Source organism: Sciurus carolinensis, chromosome 19, assembly GCF_902686445.1.
Source record: "Sciurus carolinensis chromosome 19, mSciCar1.2, whole genome shotgun sequence".
NCBI classification, from domain to species: domain Eukaryota; kingdom Metazoa; phylum Chordata; class Mammalia; order Rodentia; family Sciuridae; genus Sciurus; species Sciurus carolinensis.
The window spans coordinates 12,682,994-12,707,188 of NC_062231.1; the positions used below are offsets into that span (position 1 = coordinate 12,682,994).

At 49.9% G+C, this 24,195-nt stretch overlaps 1 protein-coding gene across 1 annotated transcript; it reads left to right on the forward strand.

The window, feature by feature from the left end:
• Nucleotides 1–1,332: 1,332 nt before the first annotated feature.
• Efcab12 (EF-hand calcium binding domain 12) lies at nucleotides 1,333–24,161 on the forward strand. Its single transcript, XM_047534682.1, is given in 10 exon segments — nucleotides 1,333–1,493; nucleotides 4,362–4,804; nucleotides 6,831–7,016; nucleotides 9,690–9,846; nucleotides 11,958–12,122; nucleotides 12,125–12,138; nucleotides 14,705–14,918; nucleotides 19,716–19,887; nucleotides 21,470–21,523; nucleotides 22,235–24,161. Coding segments are annotated over 10 exon segments (1,752 nt in total). The 5' UTR covers nucleotides 1,333–1,402; the 3' UTR covers nucleotides 22,491–24,161.
• Nucleotides 24,162–24,195: the final 34 nt, after the last annotated feature.

Below are 24,195 nucleotides of genomic sequence, written 5' to 3' on the forward strand. Positions count from 1 at the left end.
AGCCAGGCTGCCCTGGCTCCAAGCTGGCTCTAACCCTTTCTTGCTGGTGAGGTTGCCTGACCTCGTACCTGTTTCCTCATCTCTGAAATGGAACAGTGTCACCTCCCTCACGTGGTTATTGTGATTATTAAGTTCATACACATAAGTGCTTAAATGGTGCCTGCTTTCAAGAATGCTGTTGAGGGCTGGGGATATAGCTCAGTAGGTAGAGTGCTTGCCTTGCAAGCACAAGGCCCTGGGTTCACTCCCCAGCACCACAAAAAAAAAAAAAAAATGCTGTTGATGTGGCCCAGTAGGAGCCCCAGTGACTGCCTCTGGTCACTGAGGGTCACAAAGATAATGCAACTCACTGAAGGTGTGCGCAACACAGAAAAAGCACTCAAATGTTCTTTTTACCTTTTTTGAGATAAAATTTAAAGCATAAAATTCATCACTTAACCACTTTAAGGCTGGGGATGTAGCTCAGTAGCAGAGTGCTTGCCCAGGATGTGCAAGGCCCTGTGTTTTATCCCCAGCACAGAAAAAAAAAAAAAAAATCTTTTTTTTTTTTTTTATTTAAGTACAAATCAGTGGGTTTTGGTACATTTACAATTTTGTGCAGCCATTATCACTGATTCCAAAACGTTTCCATCCCCTGGAAAAGAAACCCTACACCTATTGCCAGTTATTTCTACCCTGCCCAGTACGCTGGCAGTCATTAATCGGATTCATGTTAGATTTTCCTATTCTGGACGTTTTGCCTAAGTGGAATCACATAGCAGTGGCTTTCTTGTCTGGCTTCTTTCCTTCAGCGTCCTGTTTGAAGGTTCATCCATCTCGTAAGGGTCAGCACTTCGATTCCTGTTTGTGGTTATTAAATGGGTATACCATATTTTGTCTATCAGCTGATGGACGTTTCGGAGTTTTATGATTAATTCTCTGGTTCTTGGGCCCTGTAATTCCAAGCCACGGCACTCTGTCATAAGGTGGCAGAATAGACCAAACACCCTGCCTTTTATTTCACCGTCGCTTGGATTCTTAAAACACTCTGGAGGAGGCAGGGTCCGTTCTTTGAATGAGAAAACTTGAGCACTGAAGATGTGGAGATCTGCCAAGACCCTACAGTTTGCAGGAAAGCCAGGGATTTGTTTACTCCAGATTCCACAGGATCAGACCCGAAACTGGGCGCCTGGGTGACTTCCCGGTGGCCAGTACCTGGTGGAGCAAAAGGAACTGAGATGCGCAGGCTCGGGGTCTCCCCGGGCGATTCACTCCCGGCACGTGGTGGCGTTCAGCCAATCAGCGTGGGGAGTCAGTTGTCAAGGCAACAGGTTGTTGCCACTCTTTGCAAATGGCGCGCCTTTCGCAAAAGTTACGAGCTGTTTTTCTTGAGCCCCGGCACCCGCAAGGAGCAGACGCAGAGATGAATGCACGCTCTTTGGCACCCACTCCCACCTCCAAGACCTTGGCCTATTACTTTAAAATATACCAGAGTCTGTTTTCGCAGCCGCCGCGTAAGTCCCAGGGCTTAGGAAACCTCAGTGCCCTCCCGACGCGTAAAAGTGGGGGTTGAGGGTGAGGACATACCCGAGATCTCTTTGTGCCGTGTCCCCACTGGGTGAGGGGTTTCCAGGGAGTTGAAGCAGGTCATGTACATTTCTGAGATTTCCAGGCTGCAGCCTCGTGGGAGGACGGGTCCCCAAGTTGCCAGACTTGGAACCAGAGACCGGATGCCTGTACCTGGGTCCCTCCAGCTCTCCCGGTTTCTCTGCCACACAATATGTATTTGGTACTGAAAAAGAGGCCTGGAGGAGACCTCAAATCTTCAAGGTCCTGAGGACATTCTGCCGCAGGCTACATTTTGGCAAACCACTGCAGCTTCAGAGGTGAAGGACAGCGACAAATGGATAATTACAGAATGAGAAGGGGTGAATGCTGGGTTCAGGAGTGACACTCAGGAGTTAGAGATCTGCCGAATGTATGGGACGCTGGGGGAACAGTTCCAAGCTGCTGGGAAATATCTTTACATAGGGCCTGGAAGGGTAAAAATGAGTTCCCCAAGTCGGCAGGAGAATAAAAGCTTGCATAGAGGTCTTGGCAGATTCCAGAAACTACCAGTGGTTTGAGTGTCCCTAGAAATAAGGCAAGAGAAGTAGAAGGGGCCAGATCATGAAAAATCTCATGAACCAGGAGATGGAGAAGCCAGCGGCAGTTGACAGGACGCCCTGGGAGCTGTCCATTCAGGCTGAGACCGCACTGGCTACCTCGGAAGGCTGGGTGTGAGGATGAGGTGGAGGGCTGTGGAACATGAATACCCAAGCCTTCTCCATGCTCTGCTCCAGCCCCACGCACATTCATGTCCAGCGGAGAAGTCGGGTGGTCAGAAGCCCTGGCCACCTTTCCCAGGCACACAGTCAGGACCCACTGTTCAGATGCAAGGCCAAATATTTTGGAAGGTGAGGGCCAGGCTAGAGGGAACTACCCAGGCCTGGGGGCTGATTGGACAGGAAACACGGAAGGAACAAACATGATGCTCAGGCTGGTAGCCAGGGGGATCTGGTAGATGGATGTGCCTTTCACAGAACTAGGGGAGGACTTGGTTAGTTGTTTGGAGACAAATTCATCTTAGTTGGATGACACCTAACTCCTTAGCTTGAGATCCTTATAATCCAAATGAAATGTTTTAGAAGCAACTGGATATGTAAAACAGGAGCTAAATTTCATGTCATAAATATCGGTATGGGTGTCCTTGTCTTGTAGAGGGTCTTCAAAACATGAGAGACGAGAGCACTGGCATAAGGCACTGATATTTAAGGACTGGCCAGGAAAACAGGAACTCAAGAACAGTGGCCAGAGAGGTGGCAGAGACTCAGCCAGAGATGTGAATCAGAAGCCAAGAGGGGAGAATTTCAAGAAAGAACACAAGTCATCTCCAGACAGAGTGTCCCAGAAAAGTGGGAACAAGTGTGTTTTCTGGGGCATCCATGAGGAGGCAGAGGATCAAGGGGTAGAAATTTCTGGGAAACAAATTCTGGATCAGTCTAAGGAAGTCCTTTCTAGAAGCCACAATTAGGCATTTGCAATGTTATGTAGAGAGCTCCACATTCCCAGGGGAGTACAAGCAGAAGCAATGTCCGCCTGTGACATTTTAGAAAGAGTCTCAGGCCTAGACAGGGAACGGGACCGAGGGCTTTCCTCCCCAATCCCGAGGCAGCGTGTTCACAGCCTGCACCCATAACTACCTGACAGCAGCCTCTGTCACAGACGAGCCCACCTTCCTTTCCTGTGGATGGACACAGGACCCCAAGGAGCATTAGGATGAGGAAGGTGTGGTGGGTAGGCAACCTTCGAGAAGGTGGCCTTGGGGCGAGATTCGGACTATAACCATATATTAAGAAGTACTCAGCCAGGAGGAGCCTTTAGGGACTCCTGCACCCTTCAGAGGACGTAGCAAATCTGAAAGCTGGAAACCCACATTACATACCAAGCAACTCGCATCAATTGACTGATTCTAAAAGTCACCACCACCCAGTAGGGTAGTATTTTAATTATTCAGATTTTTTTATTCAGATTATCCATTTTACAGATGTAGAAATTGAGGCACAGAGAGGTTAAGTGAGTTGCCCAAGATCATGCAGCCAGTAAGTGGCAGGGCCGAGACTCAGACTGGGGCACTTTAGCTGCAAAACCTCTGCGCTCACAGGTGCATTGCTGCCTGAGATGATTGGATCAGATCAGACAAGTATTCTTCGGAGTTCCTTCTGATTGCCAATGGTAGCATTGGGGACTGGAGGTGAAAAGGATTTGGTTAGAGAAAGTGTGTCAAGTCCTTAGCTTAGTGCCTGCCATCATGAGTGCCAATCACATCAGATGACTTAATCTTCCTCATCATAGAGAGGAAGCGATGAAGCTAGGTTGAGAACCCAAGAGGACCTGTGACCCCGCCCAGTGCTAAAACATTTTTCCTTTCTGGCTCCTTTTTTTAAATTTATTTTTTTAGTTGTAGGCAAATACAATACCTTTATTTTATATTTACATGGGGCTGAGGATCGAACCCCGGGCCTCACACATGCTAGGCGAGCGCTCTGCCACTGAGCCACCACCCCAGCCCCTTCCTGGCTCCTTTTGGTTCTTTTGCAGAAAAGAAACCCGAAATCCGGCAGTGCGAGCCTGTAATCCCAGTGACTCTGGAGGCAGGAGGCTCACACGTTTCAGGCCAGCCTTAGCAATTTAGCAAAACCCCAAGCAACTTAGTGAGACCCTGTCTCAAAAAAATAAAAAGGACTGGGGGTGTGGCTCGGTGGTAGAGCACCCCTGGGTTCAGTCCCCAGTATGAATAAATAAATAAATAAAAAGGAACTTACCTTTTACTTTCTCCCAAGGGATCTGCCAGTCTAAGATGTTAGACTTTAAGAAAAAAGTCACCCCGGTGTTCGATCCTGATCTCATCATTGACCACTGCTTCAAGCAGTTCAAGCAGAAGGACTTCCGCCTGCCAGAGAGCCGCCGGAGGATCATCATCCTGCCTCAGAGGCAGGAGCAGGTGCCCGTGGACCCCACACGCAAGCCCGAGGCAGCCCCGCAACCCATCCCCAGCTTCAAAGCCCTAGAAAATGGTGACCTGCAAGAGCAGCCGGAGGACATCAGGACCTGGCTGAACCGCAGGCTGAAGCTGCGGGCGGAGCTGGAGTCATTCGGTGACTTGAAGAGATGGCTGGACAACAAGCCCTGCATTTCGCCTTCGGAGGCCAAAGTCCTGCACCCCACCCGGGAGGAGCCCAAGTCCCAGACGGACCTCAGCGTGCACACTCTCAGGGCCACCAGGGTAAGCAGCCCCGTGTGTCAGGTGACCACAGTGGAGGTTTCTGAGATGCGTTGTCGTTTTTCCCCTTGGGTCAGTCGGGATGGGGATGCTTTGCCCCATTTCACAGGGAAACAGAGGTCCAGAGAGGGAGGGGTATTCGTTAACTCTCACCGCATGACAAGTCACCCCAAAGTGACCCAAAGCAAGGAATATTTATCACTGCCCACAGCTGTGTCCGAGACTCAGGAAGCAGGGGCAGCTTAGCTGGGAGGCTGGGGCTCAGCTTCTTACAAGGCTGAGTGGAGATGTCGGTGTGGGTTCACTGTCACCAGAAGGCTTGACTGGAACTTTCAGGCTGGCTCGCCCATGTGGCTCTTGGCAGGTGGCCCCAGTTCCTGCCCTATGGACCTTCCCATAGGCTGCAAGAGTCCTCACCACGTGGTCACTAACTGCTCCACAGTGAATCAGCCTGGAAAGCAAGCAAGGAGAGGCCACAGTGCCTTTTATGACCTAGCACTACAGGTCCCAGTTTCAGAAGTCACACTATCACCTCCACCGTGTTCCGTTTGTCAGAAGTCAATCACTGAGTGTTGCCCACACTCAAGGGGAAAGAGGCTCCATCTTTCCAAGGGGAAAGTTGAAGAATTTGTGGACACATCCTAACACCAACTCAGCAGGCAGTGTAGTACACGCGGACGTTCCTTCCTTTGCTCATTGGCACCCATCTGCTGGGGGTTAGGCGTGCCAAGCCGTGTTCATGGGGCTGTTGTGAGGACCACAATTGTGAGGTGGGAGAAGAAGGAGGGCCTCTCTGTTAGAGAGGTGGATATGGAAGGTCGGAGAGGCTGACAGTCCGTCTAAAACCACAGAGATAGTAAATGACAGTCTGCACCAGTTCCTCTCTAACATTTATCTCTCCCATTTCAATAAAACTAGAATAAGAGGGCAGATCCGTTGGATTTAAACAGAGCTCTGCTACTACTGCCTTGCTGTACTGTCTGGGTCTCAATTTCCTCATCTGTGAAATGAGAATAACCATTGACCCCCACCTCCTGGTTTCCTGTGATGTCTAAGTAGATTAATTTACACAAAGTGCTTTGGGTAGTGCTGGACATAGAGAGAGCACTCCATCAAAGGTGGACATCTTTATTATTATTTTAATCTCACTGGTGTCATTTGGGTTGGTTGGCCTAGAAACTTCTGGGTCGATCCTTGCTGCTACCATAGCCAAAGCCCAAATTTCATGGATCTGGCACATACTTTTCTCCCAGAAACACAGTATCTGTGAATAAACACTGGACTTGGGTTAGTAACACAGCTCTGTAGCTTACCTTGGCCCTGTGTGACCTTGGGCACATCATTTTACCTCTCTGTGTCTGATTCCTCATCTGTAAGTAGAGAAATATCTAATTCACATCATTTTTATTTCTTCACCAAAAAAGTACTACCTCCCTCCCTTCCTAGGGCCTGGGGCTGTGTTCAGCACAGGGGCCAGGGCTGGGGGGAGGCAGCTAACAAGACACGGCCCTGCCCTCAAAAGAAGAGCAATAAGCCCCTTTGTGAACTGTCACGGGTCATTCCGAGATAAGGGAGCATTGTCGTTACAGAATATTTCCTTCAGCTGGAATTGGAGGAGGAGTGGGATTTAGATAGGTAGAGAAAGGGAGAAAGAATCCAGACAAGAGGCCCAGCAGGAGCCAAGACTGGGAGGCGGAATCTCCCCGTGGTGCTGGGAAGGAGGGTGCATTTGGTCCACTGGGAGACCAGGGGCTGCAGAGCCCAACTGGCCTGAGGGGACAGATGTGCGTCTGAGTGAAGTTTTAGTGCTCACTGTCCAAGCCTCTTGTTTCAGATGAGGAAACCGAGGCTCCCAGAAGCAGTCTCAATGTGTTCTGCAGCAAAGCACAGGTGCCCTGAAGCCTGCCCTTGGCTCTGCGCCTTGTCTGTCCGTTCAGAGCTGCTCAGCCTCTCTCTCCTGTCTCTTCCCAGAGATTGCATCCTGTTGACCCACAACGCTCCCTCTGCCCCTCTCTCTTGCCTTTTCCAGAGAAGAATCTTTGCAGCCTCTTACAGATCGATACCCCGACTCCGGCTGCCCAAGCCCTCTGCACTGTCCAACATGTACGCCTACCTGCATGGCCACAAGGTCAAGATCCTGGAGCTCTTTCAGAAGACAGACCAAAATGAGAACCAGAGCATCTCCAGGGAAGAGTTCATCATGACTCTAAAGACAGTAAGCAGCACCCACTCCTGGCTGGGCCTGTCCCTCCTCTCTGCCCCTCTCCCCAGGTTTGGATCAGCTCAAAAGTAGACAGAGGGAATACGAGCCTAGCACTTGTAAAGCCAGATTGGAAACGCAGTGCACAGGTAGCCCAATCGGACCTTCAAACCACCCCTGCACTAGTCTGACCTTGAAAGACCCTGCCGGCTCTGGGGTGTGGTCAGGCGCTCAACACGCATGTGACCCCATGTTCTAATCCCAGTACTGCAAAAAACAAGCCCTCTGTGAATGGAAAGTTTGCAGAGCCAACCCCCCACACAGCCAGCCCATCAGACCCCAGAACCGAGGCCAGAGAGAACTGGGCCTCCAGTCCTGCTTCCTGAACCTTCGAGAGCTCCTCCACCTGCCACGGGGTGTGTGAATCACATCCGGATCTTGCTTCCACTCAGACCGAGATGTTGCCTTTCTCCACCAAGTTCCCAGTGCTGCTCCGGTCTGCAGACCGCCTTCTCCACTGTTTTCAGTTTCACTGGCCATAATGTAAATTGATTATAAATAAATAGAATTTTAAAATCCATTTACTCAATCATGCCAGCCACATTTCACATGATCAATAGCCACATGTGGGGCTGGGATGTCGCTTAGTGAGAGTACAGGACCCTTGGTTCAATCAATTAATCAACGAAAATAAAGTCACATGTAGCAAGTGGTTCCTCTGTGGCACCACACGGAAGTAGAACTTTCTACTGGTACACAGGGGTTTGCAAACTATTTGCTAGGTGACATCCAGCCTGCTTCCTACTTTTTTTTTTCTTTATTACGTATTTTTTAATTTTTATTTTCTTGGTTTTTGTTTCTTTTTGATTCTTTTTTTTTTTTTTTTAAACTGAGGGGCACTTAACTACTGAGTCACATCCCCAGTCCTTTTTTTTTTTTTGCGGTGCTGGGGATTGAACCCAGGTCCTTGTGCATGCAAGGCAAGCACTCTACCAACTGAGCTATATCCCCAGCCCGCTGAGCTATATCCCCAGCCCACCCCAGTCCTTTTTAATATTTATTTAGAGACAGGGTCTTACTGAGTCGCTTAGCGCCTCACTAATTGCTGAGACTGGCCTTGAACTCACGATCCTCCTGCCTCAGCCTCCCGATCTTTTTAAATAACTTTATTTTAAAATAAAGTTTTATTGCAGCACAACCATGCTGTTCATCTGTGTATCATCTGTGGCTCTTTTCATGCTGTAATGACAAAGATCATAAGGCTCACAAAACCTAATGTATTTACCATCTGGCTTTTAATAGGAAAAAAAAAACTTGCTGACCCATGGCCTGCGTAATTAAACTTTTATGTATTTTCAATACAAGATACCTCAGAAAAGAAACTTTTGAAGGTTGATGCTTGCTTGCATTTCTTGCAGTTTAAATTATCCCTTTGGGACTGGGGATGTAGGTTAGTGTAGAGCACTTGCTTAGCACCATGAAACCTAGGGTTCCATCCCCAGCCCTGAAAACAAACAAACAAAAAAACTAAATACATCGTCAGGACTTTGTTTTAAATCATCAGTTTTCACACGTTTTATGACATGTAATTATCTGAAAAATATTCCAAAGCATTTAAAATAACTAAAAAATACTCAGGCATGGCAGCCCACGCCTGCAATCCCAGCAACTTGGGAGGCTGAAGCAGGAGGATTGCAAGGTGGAGGCCAGCCTCAGTAACTTAGCAAGTCCCTAAGCAACTCAGGGAGACCCTGTCTCAAAATTAAAAAATTAAAATAAAGGGCTGAGGATGTGACTCAGTGGTAGAATGCTCGTCTAACATGCATAAGGCCCTGGTTCAATTCTCAGCACTGCAGAAAAGTAAATAAATAACTTTTTAAAAGGGTCTTTAATCACCATAAACAAAAAGGTAAAATATTAAACCCTTTAGCACCAGGAGACTTCTGATCTCATTTAAGGGAACATCAGTGGACAATGGCTACTATCTAAAGAAACTGAAGAGCACAATTATATTTCCTTTAAAACTTACCTTCTTGGTCTGGGGTTGTGGCTCACTGGTAGAGCACTTGCCTGGCTTGTGTGAGGCACTAGGTTTGATCCTAAGCACCACATAAATATAAATAAATAAAGGTACTGTGTTGATCTACAATTAAAAAAAAAAAAAAAAACTTTTCTTCTTGAACATTCTGTATTGCTGGCGAGCACTATAAACCTCCAAAGTTGTTCATTGTTCTTAAATAAGGTGTGTACTACTTCTGATCCTGTTTTACTTCAGTTAAGGGGGGCTTAGGTGTTCCTTGTCAAAGGATGACAGACATGTGACATCATGCTCCCTACCCAGCATGGCAAATGCTGTCATTGAGATCGGTGCAAAGAAGGGTGGGGACCCAGGGCCTGGCTCTGTAGAGATGGCGACCTGCCTGGACTGGGCTTTGAAGGAGGGATGGGAGTTTTTCAGGCAGAGAGCAGGGAACTGCTTGTTTAGAGACAGAGGATGAGGACGTGCAGGGTGTGTCCAGAGACCTGGAAAGGGCTCTGAGCTCCTGTGGCTGGGACACGGGGAGCGGCAGCAGATGGGACTGAAGAGTGGGGGGCTGGAGGGCGGGGCCAGACTGGCAAGGCCCCGGCGCCAGGGCAGGATGTTGGGAGGGGAGGCTGCCAGCGTTGGTGGCTTCTCTTCTCTCCCAGATCGGAGTCCCTCTGAGTAACCAGGAGGTGGAGGACGTCCTGATCTACCTCAGCTCTCTTGGGAAGCATGATGCCATCACCCCGGAGATCCTGGCCCACACCTACAAGCAGTGGTCTCTGGCTCAGCAGAAGAGCACCCCGCAGCCGGGAAGAGAGTGTGCGTACCCCGCGGCATCCCGGGAACCAGCGGGCCACAGAGGCCTGGACTGTCCTCCAGCACTCACTCCTGAGCGTGTCCCCCTTTGGCTTCCTGTGCATTGGACAGGCCTCTGCTGTGCCCGGAGATCAACCAGGAGTAGACATTTTCCCAAAGGCCCCGCTACCACTGGGTCCATTCAGGAATGCATGAGGCCCAGCCCCTGTCCCCAGAGCCCACCTGATAGGTTGAGAACTGACCTAGTGTCCTCAGGGAGCTCCCTGGAAGCATCCATGCCCCAGTTTCCCGGTCCCAAGTCACCCTGTCACGCCTCCACCCCGTCAGAGCCCAGGGAACCTGAGCATCCTCATGACCTGTCTTTGATCCCCGTGATTCGGGAGGCCCAGGCAGGAGGATGGCAGGTTCGAGGTCAGGTTTAGCAATTTAGTGAGACACTGTCTCAAAAATAAGTAAACGACGAGGGCCAGGGATGTGGCGCAGTGGCGGAACACCCACGGGCGCAGTTTCCAGCACCGCCGCCCCGCCCCGCAAAAAAGTAGGGGCCTGGCGTCTGCGCGGGACACACCCTTCACGTCCAGTGCACCCTCAGGGTCACCTCCAGTGGGCATGCCTTTCTCGCCTGCCCGTGTGCTTTTCCCCATGAATCCCCACAGCCCGCGGTTCTCCCTGTGGCTGACCGCGGTTCTCTGGAGTCACTCGTGGGTCGCAAAGCGAGTCCTAGAACGTGCATTCTGAGCCTGCTATTTCCCAGCAAAGGCACCCGAAGCGAAGCAGCAGGTCCTTGCAGGTCCTTATTGAACGGTGCTCTTCTGGCATCGCCGAGAGGCCTCGTACCCCTGGAGAGAGGCAGCGGGCGGCCGGGAGGTGGAGTTGAGTGTCTCTTGCTTCCTGCAAAGAGGCAGGAACTTGGGTGCTGGGCTGGGAAGGAGGAAGGCGGAAGCGTTTCTAGAGGCCCTGGTGTGGATCAAGCAGCTCTTCTTGCTGAGTGACCTGGGTTAACAATCTGTCCCCGCCAGAGCTCGGGGTTACTGTCCCACTTTCCAAGGAGGAAGGGCAAGTCCAGGGAGGTGGAGACCCTCGTCCACAGCCTCAACAGAAGGCGGGAGGGCCCAGATTTCATTTCAGCATGAGGCAGTGAGGCCAGAACCAGAGTAGGGGCGAAGGGATTTTCCCATTCATTCTCATACTGTTGAGCCTACTATGTGCCAGTCACAGTTCTGGGAACTGGGAACGCAGCAGTGAACAAGCCAAAGTCACTGCCTCATCAGCTTACATGTAAAAGATTAAATAAGGTGACAATGGCCTTGAAGACAGTAGGACAGAGGCAGAGGGTGGTGACCAGGGAAGGCCTGTCCCAGAAGCAGGCACTGGAGCCGTCGGGAGTGACCGATGAGCCAGTCTCAGGTCAGTCTGAGGGAAAGGTATCCTAGGCAGATGGACCTACCAAGACCAAGGTCCTGGGGCAGGAAAGGCTTGAAGGAGCAGAAGGCATCAGGGCAGCCAGAAGAAGCGGGCGAGGGGTGAGGTGGCAGGGATGGGTCAGGTGGAAAGGCAGCCAAAGCCAAAGCCAAAGCCATGTTCTTACAGGACTGTGAAGCCCAGTGAAAAGGGCTCTGGACTGTGAGAAGCCAGGGGATTGAGATGATATGGTTTGATTTTGTTTTTTTCTTTTTTGGTGCCAGGCACTGAACCCAGGGCACTTAACCACTGAGCCACACCCTCCATTCCAGCCCTTTTTATTTTTTATTTAGAGACAGGGCCTCACTAAGTTGTTGAGGCTGACCTTGAACTCGCGATCCTCCTGCCTCAGCCTCCAAATGGCTGGGATTACAGATGGGTGCCACCACACCTGGCATGGTTTCTCTCTTTTTAAGGTCCCCTTAGCCACCTGGTGGAATCAGGGTGATAGAGGAGGAATGGCAGCAGGAAGGCTGGGGGCCACCGTGGGGGTTGAAGGAGGGACACATTCGAGGTGTGTCTGAGATGGACACTGGCCAGATACGTGGCAAGGGAGCAGAGGGCTGACTGGGCATCTGCTCAGTGACCTTGGATGCCTGCTTCCACGATTAGGCACCCTCTCAATCCCTCCTTTGTCTCTTCCCTCCAACTAGGTTACGACTTGGATAAGCAGAAAAGTTCACTCGATAAGCAGAAGGATTCAACCTCGCACGCTCCTGGGATGGACCTTCTGATGGTGCCCCAGGTAGCCGTGGAGACAGAGGCACGGCCCATGACCTGGGAGGAGATGGAGGAGGTGGGCAAGCGGTACCGCGAGAGGAGCGGCAGCACAAGGTACGCCTGGCTCGGGGAGGGCCTGGGGCCTGGGGATGGGGCAGGCTGGGTTCAAGCCCCCTGCACCAGCACCTTGCTGGATGGAAATCCCTCATCTCTATAATAAGAACCATACTTGCCTTGCATACTGTGAAGAGGGAGCCAGGCAGTGGCGCATGCCTGTAATCCCAGGGGCTTGGGAGGCTGAGGCAGGAGGATCTCAAGTTGGAGGCCAGCCTCAGTAATTTAGAGAGGACTTAAGCAACTTAGTGATACCCTGTCTCTAAATAGAATATGAATAAAGGGCTGGGGATGTGGCTTAGTTTAAGCACCCCTGGGTTCAATCCCTGGTACAAAAAAAAAAAAAAAAAAAAGGAAAAAGATCAGAAAGTATGGAAAGTATGGAGCTCCCCTCTGCCCATTCTTATGATTTTGCATTGTAAAACTGAGCTGCATCTTTGTCACAGTCAGAATCCAAGTACCTGGCTCCAGAATTTGTACCAAGTAAAGCAAGGATAGAGGATTGATTGCATAAATTAGTTCATCCGGTAGATATTTATTGAGAGCCTAGTATGTGCCAGACGCTTTTCTAGGTGCTACAGGGGACAAACAGACCCTACCCTGAGAATAGGGAGGCAGACAACATTAACACTCTACCATTGTGAATATGTAACGAAATGGCAAGTATTGCTAAGTATTCTATCAATCAGACTTGATTCAGTTACATGAGAAGAAAACCCAAAATGTTGGAGCAGGAATTGGCAGGGTCTCTCTGTAAAGGGCTAGAGAGAGCACCGTCTCTGTTACAGCTACTAGCTCTCCTGTTGTGGCATGAAAGTCGTCATAGAGGCTGCCATCAAGAATACACACAATATGCCGGGTGCAGTAACACACACCTGTAATCCCAGTGACTCGGGAGGCTGAGAGAGGAGGATCACGAGTTCAAGGCCAGCCTCAGCAACTTAGGCCTTAACAACTTGGCAAGACTCTGTCTCAAATTAAAAAATAAAAAGGGCCGGGAATGTGGTTCAGTGGTAAACAGCCCCTGAGTTCAATCCCCAGTTCCAGAAAAAAAAAAATACACACAATAATAAATGCTGGAGAGGACGTGGGGAACAGGAACACTTTTGCACTGTTGGTGGGACTGTAAATTAGCACACCTATTAAGGAAATCAGGATGGAGCTTCCTCAAAAGGCTGGGCATGGAAGCACCATAGGACCCAGGTCTACCGCCGCTCAGTATCTATCCCCAAGAATTAAAGTCAGCATACTACAGTGACACACGCATGTTTGTGGCAGTATAATTCACTGGAGCCAAATTGTAGAAGCGGCCTAGGTGTCCCCCTATGGATGAATGGACAAAGAAAATGTGGTAAACATACACAGTAGAGCTTTTCATTCAGCCATAAAGAAGAATGAAATTATGTCATTTGCAGGAAAATGGATGGAACTTGAGAACATTACACTAAGGGAAATTAGCCAAACTCAGAAAGCCAAGGCCGCTAAGTTTCCTTTCTCATGTGGAAGCCAGAGAGGAAAAGGGAAAAAGAGGGTGAGGGAATTTCACGAAAACGAGAGGGACATCAGTAGAGTAGAGGAAAGGGACTGGGGGAGGGAGGAAGGGAGGGAAAAGGGAGATACTGGGGCCAAAGTGTGTTGTCATATTGTGTGCATGCACAAGTAACGACAAATGCCACCTTTATGTACAACTACAGTGCACCAATAAAAAAATGAAAAAAAGAAAAGAAATCAGACACTGGAAAAGATAAATGAAAGAACACAGTCAGATTACACCTGAACAAGGGAGCATGATTGTGTTCCAATAAAACTTTATTTATAAAAACAAGTGCTAGGCCAGATTTGGCTTACAGGCTGCGCTTCACTGATCCTGGTGTGAGAAGGTTTAAAAGGATAGATTTTTTTTTTTTTCTTCTTAAAATTAAAAAACAAGAAGAGAAAACCAAAAGCAGAAGACAGGCAGCACAAATGTCTACACACTACCTGGGACCCCTCTACGTTAGCAGGAGTCTCCCACCCAAGGTCACGGATAGCTGCACCTAATTTAAATTCCTCTGCAGCCAAATATTTCATTTTGATGTCATTTTTCTTTTCTCTTTTTCTTTTCTTTTTTTATTTTGGTAGTGCAGATTTAACCTAGAGGTGCTTTACCACCAAGCCACACCCCCAACCCTTTATATTTTTTATTGGAGACAGGGTCTCACTGAGTTGCTTAGGGTCTTGGTAAGTTGCTGAGGCTGGCCTCAACTTGCAATCCTCCTGCCTCAGCCTCCCGAGCCCCTGGGCTTAGAGGCGTGCACCATCTTGCAGAACGCCTCCAGGGCGTCTGCCCTGTGCCCTCCCGCATGTGTTACACAGCTGCATGTCCGCCCCACCGCGTGCACTGGCCCGGGTGTTCAGGGGTAACCTTGCGCACGTATGATCCTCCTTCCAAGTCAGTGTCTTTGGAACCTGACAGTCGGCTGCGCTGCGCATTCTTTTCCATTCCCCTTCCTGGGGGCCGTTCTGGGAGCGGGGCCAGGAGTGAGGTCGCGGCAGAGGTGGGCAAGCCTCCCTCTGCTCCCCACAGCTCACCATACCCTCCATCCACTACACGGAGTGCTGCCGCCTGGTGCGCAGCGGGAAGGAGCAGCTGGATGAGCACTGCCTGCCGTCCACCATCCCGGGGGACACTCAGGAGCTCCTCAACGCGACCCGCAAGCACGCCTTTCTGGTCTACCTGCAGTGCTGGAAGCTCTGTGAGTCCCACGGCCTCCCGCTGACGGAGGACATCCTCATGCGAGGTAAGGGCCAGGTGGCAGAGCCACTGGGCCTGCGGGGAGCAGTACCGCCCTCTCCACAGCGGGTCTGTGGAAGGCGTCCTGGAGGCCTATCGCCCCGCTGTGCCTGTGGAGCACTGGGCTCTGGAGCCTGGTGAGCGGGAAGGGAGCCCCGAGATTCTGGGCACAAAGGAACAATCCCAGTTTTGAAAATGAGAACTGCTGTCAAACCACTTCTCCAGGCCAGGCCTGTTTCTCGGTTCTTCTGCAGCAGTTGCCAGCAGTTGGGTCTCCCGAGACCCCTGGCCCTCTGCCCGCGATGTCCTTTCCTGCTGCTTGCCCCTCTGCCTGGGGAGGAGTGGTGTTTATACATCCGCGCTGACCTGAGTCCTCAGCACCTCCGGTAGTAGCACTTGACAGGCGGTGCACGTAGGAGAGTCCAGTCCCTTGACGACCACGGAGCGATGCTAGGATCCAAACCTGAGGACTTGTGGACTCATCCCATGAACAGGCAGGACCTTCTCTGTGTCCTTTAAAAACCAGAAGGCGCGGGATACAGTGGGCCACATCTGTAATCCTAGCAACTCAGGAGGTTGATGCAGGAGGATTATAAGTTCAAGGCCAGCCTCAGCAACTTAGAGAGGCCCTAAGCAACTCAGTGAAACCCTGTCTCTAAATAAAATGCAAAATAGGGCTGGGGATGTGGCTCAGTGGTCGAGTGCCCCTGAGTTTAATCCCTGGCACCAACAATATAAAATAATAACAAGGACTGGGGATGTGTCTCAGTGATAAAGTACCTCTGGGTTCAATCCCCAGGACCAACCAGAGAGAAACAGACAGAGAGACAGAGAGGGAGACAGAAGGAGAGAGGAAAATCATGGGTGCCTTTTGAAAATGTTAGTGTCTTCCCTTCTTACTGTTCAGCCTCCTCTTCTTTCCTAAGTAACCAATATTAACAACTTGGAGTGGATCTTCCATTGCTTTTTCTAAAATGTTCGCCTGTTGCCATCTTAGGACAAGCGCTGCCCAACAGTGGCAGGACGGTGGAGATCTGGCCCTGTATTTTTGTATGTTCTGCCTTATTAGAGAAGCTCTCGCAGGGAGATCTGTGAGGCAAAAATCAAGACAAGGGGAAACCTGCCACAGGAGGAGCTCTGATTAGCTTCGGTCGCGTCCTCTGCTTCTCCTGGGACAGCTACCCAGCTCTGTCCCAATTGCATCCAGGGCCAGGCCTTTGCTGACCTGTATATCAGGTCACCTGCTCCTCCCCGTCCGTTTAGCAGTACTGCCCGAGCAGGGTCCTCTCCTGGTAACTTACTGCCATTAGGTGCCACGTCAGCACGGGGGACGTTGGAAAAGGCTCAGGGGAACCCTCGCTGCACTGTTTGTAAAGTTTTTGTAAGTCCAAGGCCAACCTTGGACTACAATCATTTAAAAATAGAAAGTTAAATAATGTGTGTAGGAAAAAATCTGATGTTGTATTACACAGTGGGGATCTATGGCTAACAGTGTGTTGTATCAGGGTCCACGGGTGGAGTACATGCCTAGCAAATGTGAGGTCCTCGGTTCAATGCCTAGCAACACACACCACACACACACACACACACACACAGTTGGCCAGGCACAGTGGCACATACCTATAATCCCAGTGACTTGGGAAGCTGAGGCCGTAGGATCCCAAGTTAGAGGCCAGCCTGGCAACTTAGTGAGACCCTGTATCAAACTAAAAACTAAAAAGGGCTGGGGATGTGACTCAGTGGTAAACAACCCTGGCTTCAATCCCCAGTACCACAAAAAAAATAAATAAATAAATAAATAGAATTGTATAATTCAAAGTAGCTCTAAGAGGATTTTGAATGTTCTTACCACAAAGAAATGATAAACGTAGGAGGCGATGGAAATGCTCATTACCTTGGTTTGACTATCGTGCAGTGTATACCTCTATCAGAACATTGCCTCATAAACGTGTAGAGTTATCAGATGCCAATTTAAAACAAAGTTTTAGCACTGCGGGGTAGCTGGTGGGAGAGTACTTGTCCAGCGGAGCAGACATAAGACCCTGAGTTCCATCCCCAGCGCCAAAAAAAAAAAAGAGTTTGCATTAGTAAAAATAAAAAACAGCTTGCATCTAAAAAAGAAAGCATTCCACCCACCACAACAGCACGGGAAAATGCAAACAAAATCATAACAAGCAAAGCAAAGCGCACAGCTAGACTTGGATTTCACAGTGCTCCTCGGCATCAGTTCTCCAAGTTATTGACACCTGGCCCACCCACAGGCTCTCCTACCATCAATATTTCTGGATATGTATTCAACTGTCAGAGGAAATCAGAATATTTTAGCTCAAAATATCCTGTACCTTCTAATTTGAAAGAAAACAAATGAACAAACAGAAAAAGCCCAGCTACTCCCGCTTCTTACTGAGAAGCTTCCCCCGCTGGTTAACGGGAGGGCGCTTGACTAACCTGCCTCCTGGGTGACGTCCCCTCTGCTGTCCTCTGGGAGGCCCCCCAAGGCCTGATGGTTGTCAACATGCTCCAAAGCAAATGTTCAGGTCCAATGTGCAACTAACCCTAAAAGAACGGTTATTTATTTCTTCTCCTTTTCCTCCATGCTTTCTGTGTGTTACAGTTGAGATTTTTAATATTTCCCCAAAGAGTTTAAAACCTTTCAAAATTATCTAACAAAAGGTCTCCAAGCAAAATGGTACTTTTAAATCATGAATGATTTGGTATGTAAGAACCAAATCATGCTAAATCTCCCGGGAAAGGACACCTTGCTCTAGGATTTAGCCAGTGTGCTGCATACAACCAATAATGTAGTCAAAAGTCTCACTCTCAGCCAGGCATGGTGGCTCATGCCTGTAATCCCAGGGAGGCTGAGGCAGAAGGATCACAAGTTGGAGGCCAGCCTCAGCAATTTAGAAGTACTAAGCAACTTAGAAGACCCTGTCTCTAAATAAAATATAAATAAGGACTGGGGATGAGGATCAGTGGTCAAGTGCCTAATCCCCAGTACTCCTCCCCCAAAAAGTCTCACTCTCAAGGACAGAGGGAACAGTAGAGAGGGAGACAGAAAGGGAGAGAGAGTAAGCAAACAGGAAGTATCATACTGACCATCAAACATACTTAAATTGCTCCTTGGGATGTCAAAGCTTTGTTACAATAACCAATTAGGTATCAAAAGCAAATTTTGGGCTAGGGATATAGCTCAGGTGGTAGGGTGCTTGCCTTGCATGCACAAGGCCCTGGGTTCAATTCCCAGCACCACCAAAAAAAAAAAAAAAGAATAAGGAAAATTTTGTAAACTGGAGGTGCTGACTCATGCCTGTAATTCAGGAGGCTGAGACAGGAGGATGGCAAGTTGAAGGCCAGTCTCAGCAACTTGGGAAGACCCTAAGCAACTTTGTGAGACCCCATCTCAAAATAAAAAATAAATTAAAAGGGCTAGGGACGTGACTCAGTGGTAAAGCGCCCCTGGGTTCAATTCCCAGTAACCCCCCCAAAAAAAAAGCAAATTCTATCATACTTTCTATCTTGAGGCGTTATAGTTTCTAGGTCATACATTTTAAATTGTTGTTGTACTTCACTGTCAATTGTCCCCTTAGGACTGAGCTATCATTAACAATTCATTTAGAAGTGGCAGATAATGGAATAAAATGTAAATGATCATTGGAAATAAAAAATACTCAACCTGAAATGTTAGTCTTAATATTGTGGAAATAACTTCATCTCTGAGTATGTGAAGCCAGTTTCATCAAAGTGTGACATTAATAAGCAACTCTGATTAAAGTTCCCTAGCCGGGCACTGTGGCATGCACCCCAAAATCCAGCAACTCAGGACAGTGTACCAGAAGGATCACAACTCTGAGGTCAGCCTGGGCAACTTAGTGAGACCCTGTCTCAAAATAAACAAAATGAAATAAAGGATGGGGATCTAGCTCAGTGGTAGGGAGCCTGGGTTCAGTCCCCAGGATGACAAAAATGAATAAGTAAAATGATTGAAATGATTAAGTTTTTCTAAAAACAATTGTCTCAGAAATCTCAGAGTAGAAACATGATGATTTCTGTTTTCTTTTCCTTCTCTCTCTCTTTCTCTTTCTTTCTTTCTACTAGAGATTGAACCCAGGGGCTCTCAACCACTGATCCACATCCCAGCCCTTTTTTTAATTTTATTTAGAGACAGGGTCCGCTGGGTTGCTTAGGGCCTCTCTAAGTTGCTAAGGCTGGCTTTGAACTTGAAATCCTCCTGCCTCAGCCTCCTGAGCCATTGGGATTACAGACATATGCTACCATGTCCAGCTCTTTTTTTGGTTTTGTTTTGTTTTTGTTTTTGTTTTTTAAACACTTTCTTGAGGTATAACTGATATATCAAAAACCAAAAGCAGGGCTGGGGATATAGCTCAGTTGGTAGAGTGCTTGCAGCTCGGGAGGCTAAGGCAGGAGGATCTCAAGTTCAAAACCAGCCTCAGCAACGGCGACAGGGCTGGGGATGTGGCTCAGGGGTCGTGGGCCTCTGTGTTCAATCCCTGGTACCAAAAAACAAAACAACAACGAAAAAAAGTTTCACATACTTAACGTATACAATTCAGTGAGCTTGGACACATGCATATACCCTTATCACCACTAACTCCATCAAGGTAATAAACATCTGGTGCCTGTAAAAAAAAAAAAAAAAAAATACAATAAATAACAAAAAGAAAGAAAGCATCTTTTTAAGTAAAATGCGAGTCTATTTTTTTAAAAGCCTCATCTGACCCAGAGGCCTGGTTAGGGGGCCGATCCTGGCCTAAGGCTGGCATGTTTCTCTTGCTGCTCACAGCGCTGCTGTACCCTGGAGACAAGATCATTTTCCAGAAGAACCAAGTGCGCCCCATCCGGCAGCCCGGAGGCTTCTACTCTGACTGGAAGATCACCCCGAAACCGGCTCAAATCGGGGGCCAGGGCCTCAAGAAGTCTGGAGCCAGGAGGTCTGATAGGTCTGAAGCCAAGAGGTCTGACAAGCTGAGCTCCAGACCTGCTCTCTTCCTGCCCTTACCACGGGCCCTCTTGCTGGCCCTTCAGCTGTGGGGGCTGGACGCTGGGTGACATATGGTGCCAGTGCTTATACCCACCTAACTGCCAACTCAGCCAGTCCCGAGTATCACCCGTGTCTTAGCATCCGGGGCTCCTCACCTCGGTTCCCATAGTCACCCTGCTGACCGCAGCCCCGCCCAATCACAGCACTGCTGAAAAAGGCCCACAGGGGAACCCCCTTCTCTCCAGTCAGGTGTTGGGGTTCCGCAGAGGACTCTAGGGGCTCTGTGGGTGGCATTGTCATTTTTCTAGCGAGAGGCCCCTGATAGGAGAAGAGAACATTGCCTGAGGCCTGTCCCGTGACCCTTAGAGCAACCCGAGTCCTTTCTAGGAAAGCGGCTCCCTTTGGTGATCCAAAGCCTGGGCCACCCAGATGGAACCAGGCAGCAGTTGACAGCCCGTGGGCAGTGTCAGCAGTGACTGCAGATGCGAGAACAAGGTGGCTTCTCTGCAGAGGGATGGGCCCAGTGCCTGAGACCACTGCCAGCTGCCCACGGAGGAGGGGCGGTGTGCCAGAATGCCCGGGGCAGCCTGCAGCCGAGCCAATGGGACTAGACTCTTGGAGCCTCAGCACCTGCATCTGTAAAGTGGGCACAAGAGCTCCTACCACACGCTGGGGGTCGGAGGAGACCCAGGCCAGCTCCTTAGCCCAGGTCGCACTCAGTCAGGAAGCAGGTGGTGGTTCCAGTAAAGTCAAGCAGGAGCCAGGCAGGCGGTGGCCTACAGGGCCTCCTGACTGCCTCCCAGTCCCCTGGGTGCTGGCCCCAGTTCCCAACCTTGGGCGCAGGAAGCAGATGGGACCCCAGGAAAGGGATTTTCGTCCATGCTTGCTAGGTCCCAGCTGTAAGGGACCGGGCGCAGTCCCCTAGGTTAGAGAGGGACCCTGGCTCTCTTTCAGTACTTAGACTAGTTTGTAAAAGATTCTGAGGGCCAGGGCTGGGGTGCAGCTTGGTGGTAGAGTGTGAGCTTAGCATGCTCCAGGCCCTGGGCTCAATCCCCAGCATGGGAAAAACAGCAGCAGGAAGCCATCCTGCGCCCGGATGCAGGCTTGCTGGGAAAGAGTGCAGCGATGGATTAGTGATGTCTGCCTGGCCCGAGCTGGGAAGGGTTAGTCTTTACCACACTCCCCAAAGTTGGGCTGGGCTCTGGCAGGGGACGTGGGAGTCCGGTGGCCACAGGGATTCAGATTCAGCAGCTACGAAGTACTAACCGTCTCTCACAACTCTCCTCCATCAAGGATGTGACTTCTGTGTCACCCAGCCAGCCGACCAGGGTGTAAGGCCAGGTCTGGCTGAGCCAGGTCCCCAGTGTGTTCCCCTGTAGGATGGAAGCACAGAGTCAGGGCCTCACCCCAAGAAGAAATGCGCCTCACAGCTCTGGTTTGAGACCCAGAATGCACCTCTGATGGCCCCCAGCCCGCAGCCCACTCCCCAAAGCCCCACTAGCGTGGATTTACTCTCCCCTAACGAGAAGCTTCTCTCTCTCTCTCTCCTCCATTAGGAAAACATTCAGAATCAAGAAAATGTGCTTTAAGGACTTTGAGAGATTCGCCAGGTCTGTAGCAGCCATCTTTCTCTGTTAGGAGGAAAGGCGGAAGGGAAGGGAACCCCTCCTGGGGTCCTGCAGCCCTGCGTGAGGCACAGGGCTCCTGGCACCGCATCTCATGGTCTGTGCCCCGGACCAGAGAGGCAGCGAGAAAGCACTGAGAGAGGCCAGGCAGGCACTGTGCTTCCAACGCTCCACCTGTTCACTCAGTTGAAACCTCTCAAAGTCAAAGTCAGTTACTCTCAGCACGTGCACCGCACAGAAGGGACAATGGGTGTACAAAAAGGTGAACTCTCTTGCTCAGAGTCACGCACCGATTAAATGGTAGAGTGGGATTTGAGCTCAGCGGGGCCAGCCCCAGAGGCTGTACCCAAGCACCATACTAAGATGATTCTGGATGGGGCTGGGGGTGGCAGCTTAGCGGTAGAGTCCTCGCCTAGGAAGTACGAGGCCCTGGGTTCCATGCCGAGCAACAGAGAAATAAATAACAAGAAACCCACTAGGGTTTCAGTTGACTGGGGTCAAGCTGCTCGCTTACTGTGTGACCTTCAGGAGGTGACAGCCTCTGTCGACCTCTGGGTCCTCACTGCTGACCAGACCTGAGGTACTGAAGTGCTTCGCGGGGTCCTCAGTGTCCACTTGGGGCCCAGCTGGTTGGAAGAAGCCCCAGCTCTGGCTCGTCCTCCCTGACAAACTTCCCTATGTCTCCTTGTTTTCCAGGAGGCTGAAGAAGAGCCACGGTAGTTCCCAGAGAACTCACCCGAATTCCTTCTGGCCAGGTCACCTTCTGGATAAGCTGAGGCTCTACCTGCCCACTGTGGCCAAGGACAACAGCCTGGCACTCTTCAGTTGTGTCCAACACGAGCGCCAAGTCTACCCCGCCATCTACCACCCTAACCGCTGGTGGCCCCTGAGGGACACCAGTTACATGACCCGTGCCCATTATGATTCCACCAAGGTGTACCACATCAGCTAGGGCCAGAGCCGGCCATCCTGAGCCAGGGGCCAGGCCAGCCAGGGGCCCTGCGCCAGAGACACAGGAGTGTCAAGAGCCAGAAAAAATAAATCATTTCAGGGGGATGGCCTGGACCAGCTCCCTCTGGGTCACAAGGTGCCCCGTGTTTCTGAGGGTAGATGTCTCCGGGGAGAGTCACGCAGTGGGCCCGAGGAGTGTTGAGGCAGACGGAGCCTGGGAAGACACAGCAGGCACGTTCCCGGGGACACCAACAGCAACCACCAGTGGCACCTCCTGCCCCGCATCCTGGGATGTCAGTGCCCACAGGAAGCCACAGGCAGGATGAGATCCATGTGGTCTCCTCTGTAAAACGAGACGGCAGCATGTTCCTCCCCCCCACAAAGACGCAGCCATTGGGTTCCTGCTTCCAAGTCTCATGGGTCTTTGGAAACTGGAGACATGCTCTCTGGGTCATGAGCCCTCCCCATGATGAGCCCTGTCAAGACCTCTCCCTCCATGACAGGCATCCGGTGGGCTGCCATTTGCAATGATCCCGAAGGTCCCCATCCCACTGGATTTCCCACAGCCTGCAGGATAAGATCACTCAGGATGTGGGGTAGCCACAGACATAAGAGTCCTGACCCTGCAGCCTGCCAGCTGTGTGACCTCAGGCATTTCCAGTCTCTGGGTCTCCTCAAACCCCCCTTCACAGCCAAAGTCTCATGCTGACATTGCCAATATGCGCCACTTTCTTTCACCTCTCAGTCACCAACACAACCCAGTTTAGCTTCTGTCCCCGTCTCTCTCCTGGAACAACCACTGGCATGATCGCCAAGTTGCAGAATCAAGGTTTTTTGTTTTTGTTTTGTTTCCTCCTGGAATTTGATTCTCACAATCGTCTGAAAAACAAAAGCTATGTAAAACAAATCAAGAACAATTTTAAAGGTAGGTAGGTTAAACAAATGGTTAGAAGTGTGGACTTGGGAGTCAACTCTCCAAACTTTGCTTTCCACATATGTCCAATGAAAATAATAGAACCACCTTATAGGACTGTGATAAGGATATGAAATCCCATGAATGTGAGGTGTTACAGCCTCGTTACTATTTATATACAGGTGGCTCTCCATATCCTCCAGTTCCACGTCTACATCCACAAATTAAGACTATTCAGGGGAAGAAAAAATCTGTCTATTCTGAACACGTATGGATTTTCCCCTGGGTCGTCATTCCCTAAATAATACAATAATTTACATAGCACATTGCATTAGTATAAGTCATCTAGAGATGATTTCAAGTATACAGCAGGAGGTTCTGGGCAAGTACTATGCCATTTTATGGGGTGGGGTGAGGTCCAGGGAGGACCATGCTCTTGAGGTAATAATTTAGGAAGTGACTGCTTTGTTCCCTCCTGGCCACTAGGAGGCGCACTTCCAGGAGAAGAAACCTGGGCAGAAATAGTCTAAAAGCAGGATTCGGCTTCCACTTCTGGCGGAAGTAGATCCCCCTCCTAGGTCTTGGTTCAGAAAGAATTCCAATTTTTTTTATGTAGTCCGAAGGGAAGGGAGGACGCATTTTCATTTCTACTTCTATATATTGGTGTCTAATAAAACAAAGGTGCACTGGACATTTTTGTAGCGTTACTTCTCGGACACATCCTTAGTTTCTTTGAAGGACTCGGAGCCGGAAGTGCTCATCTTTTCCCTTCCAGGACCCACAGGTTACGTCC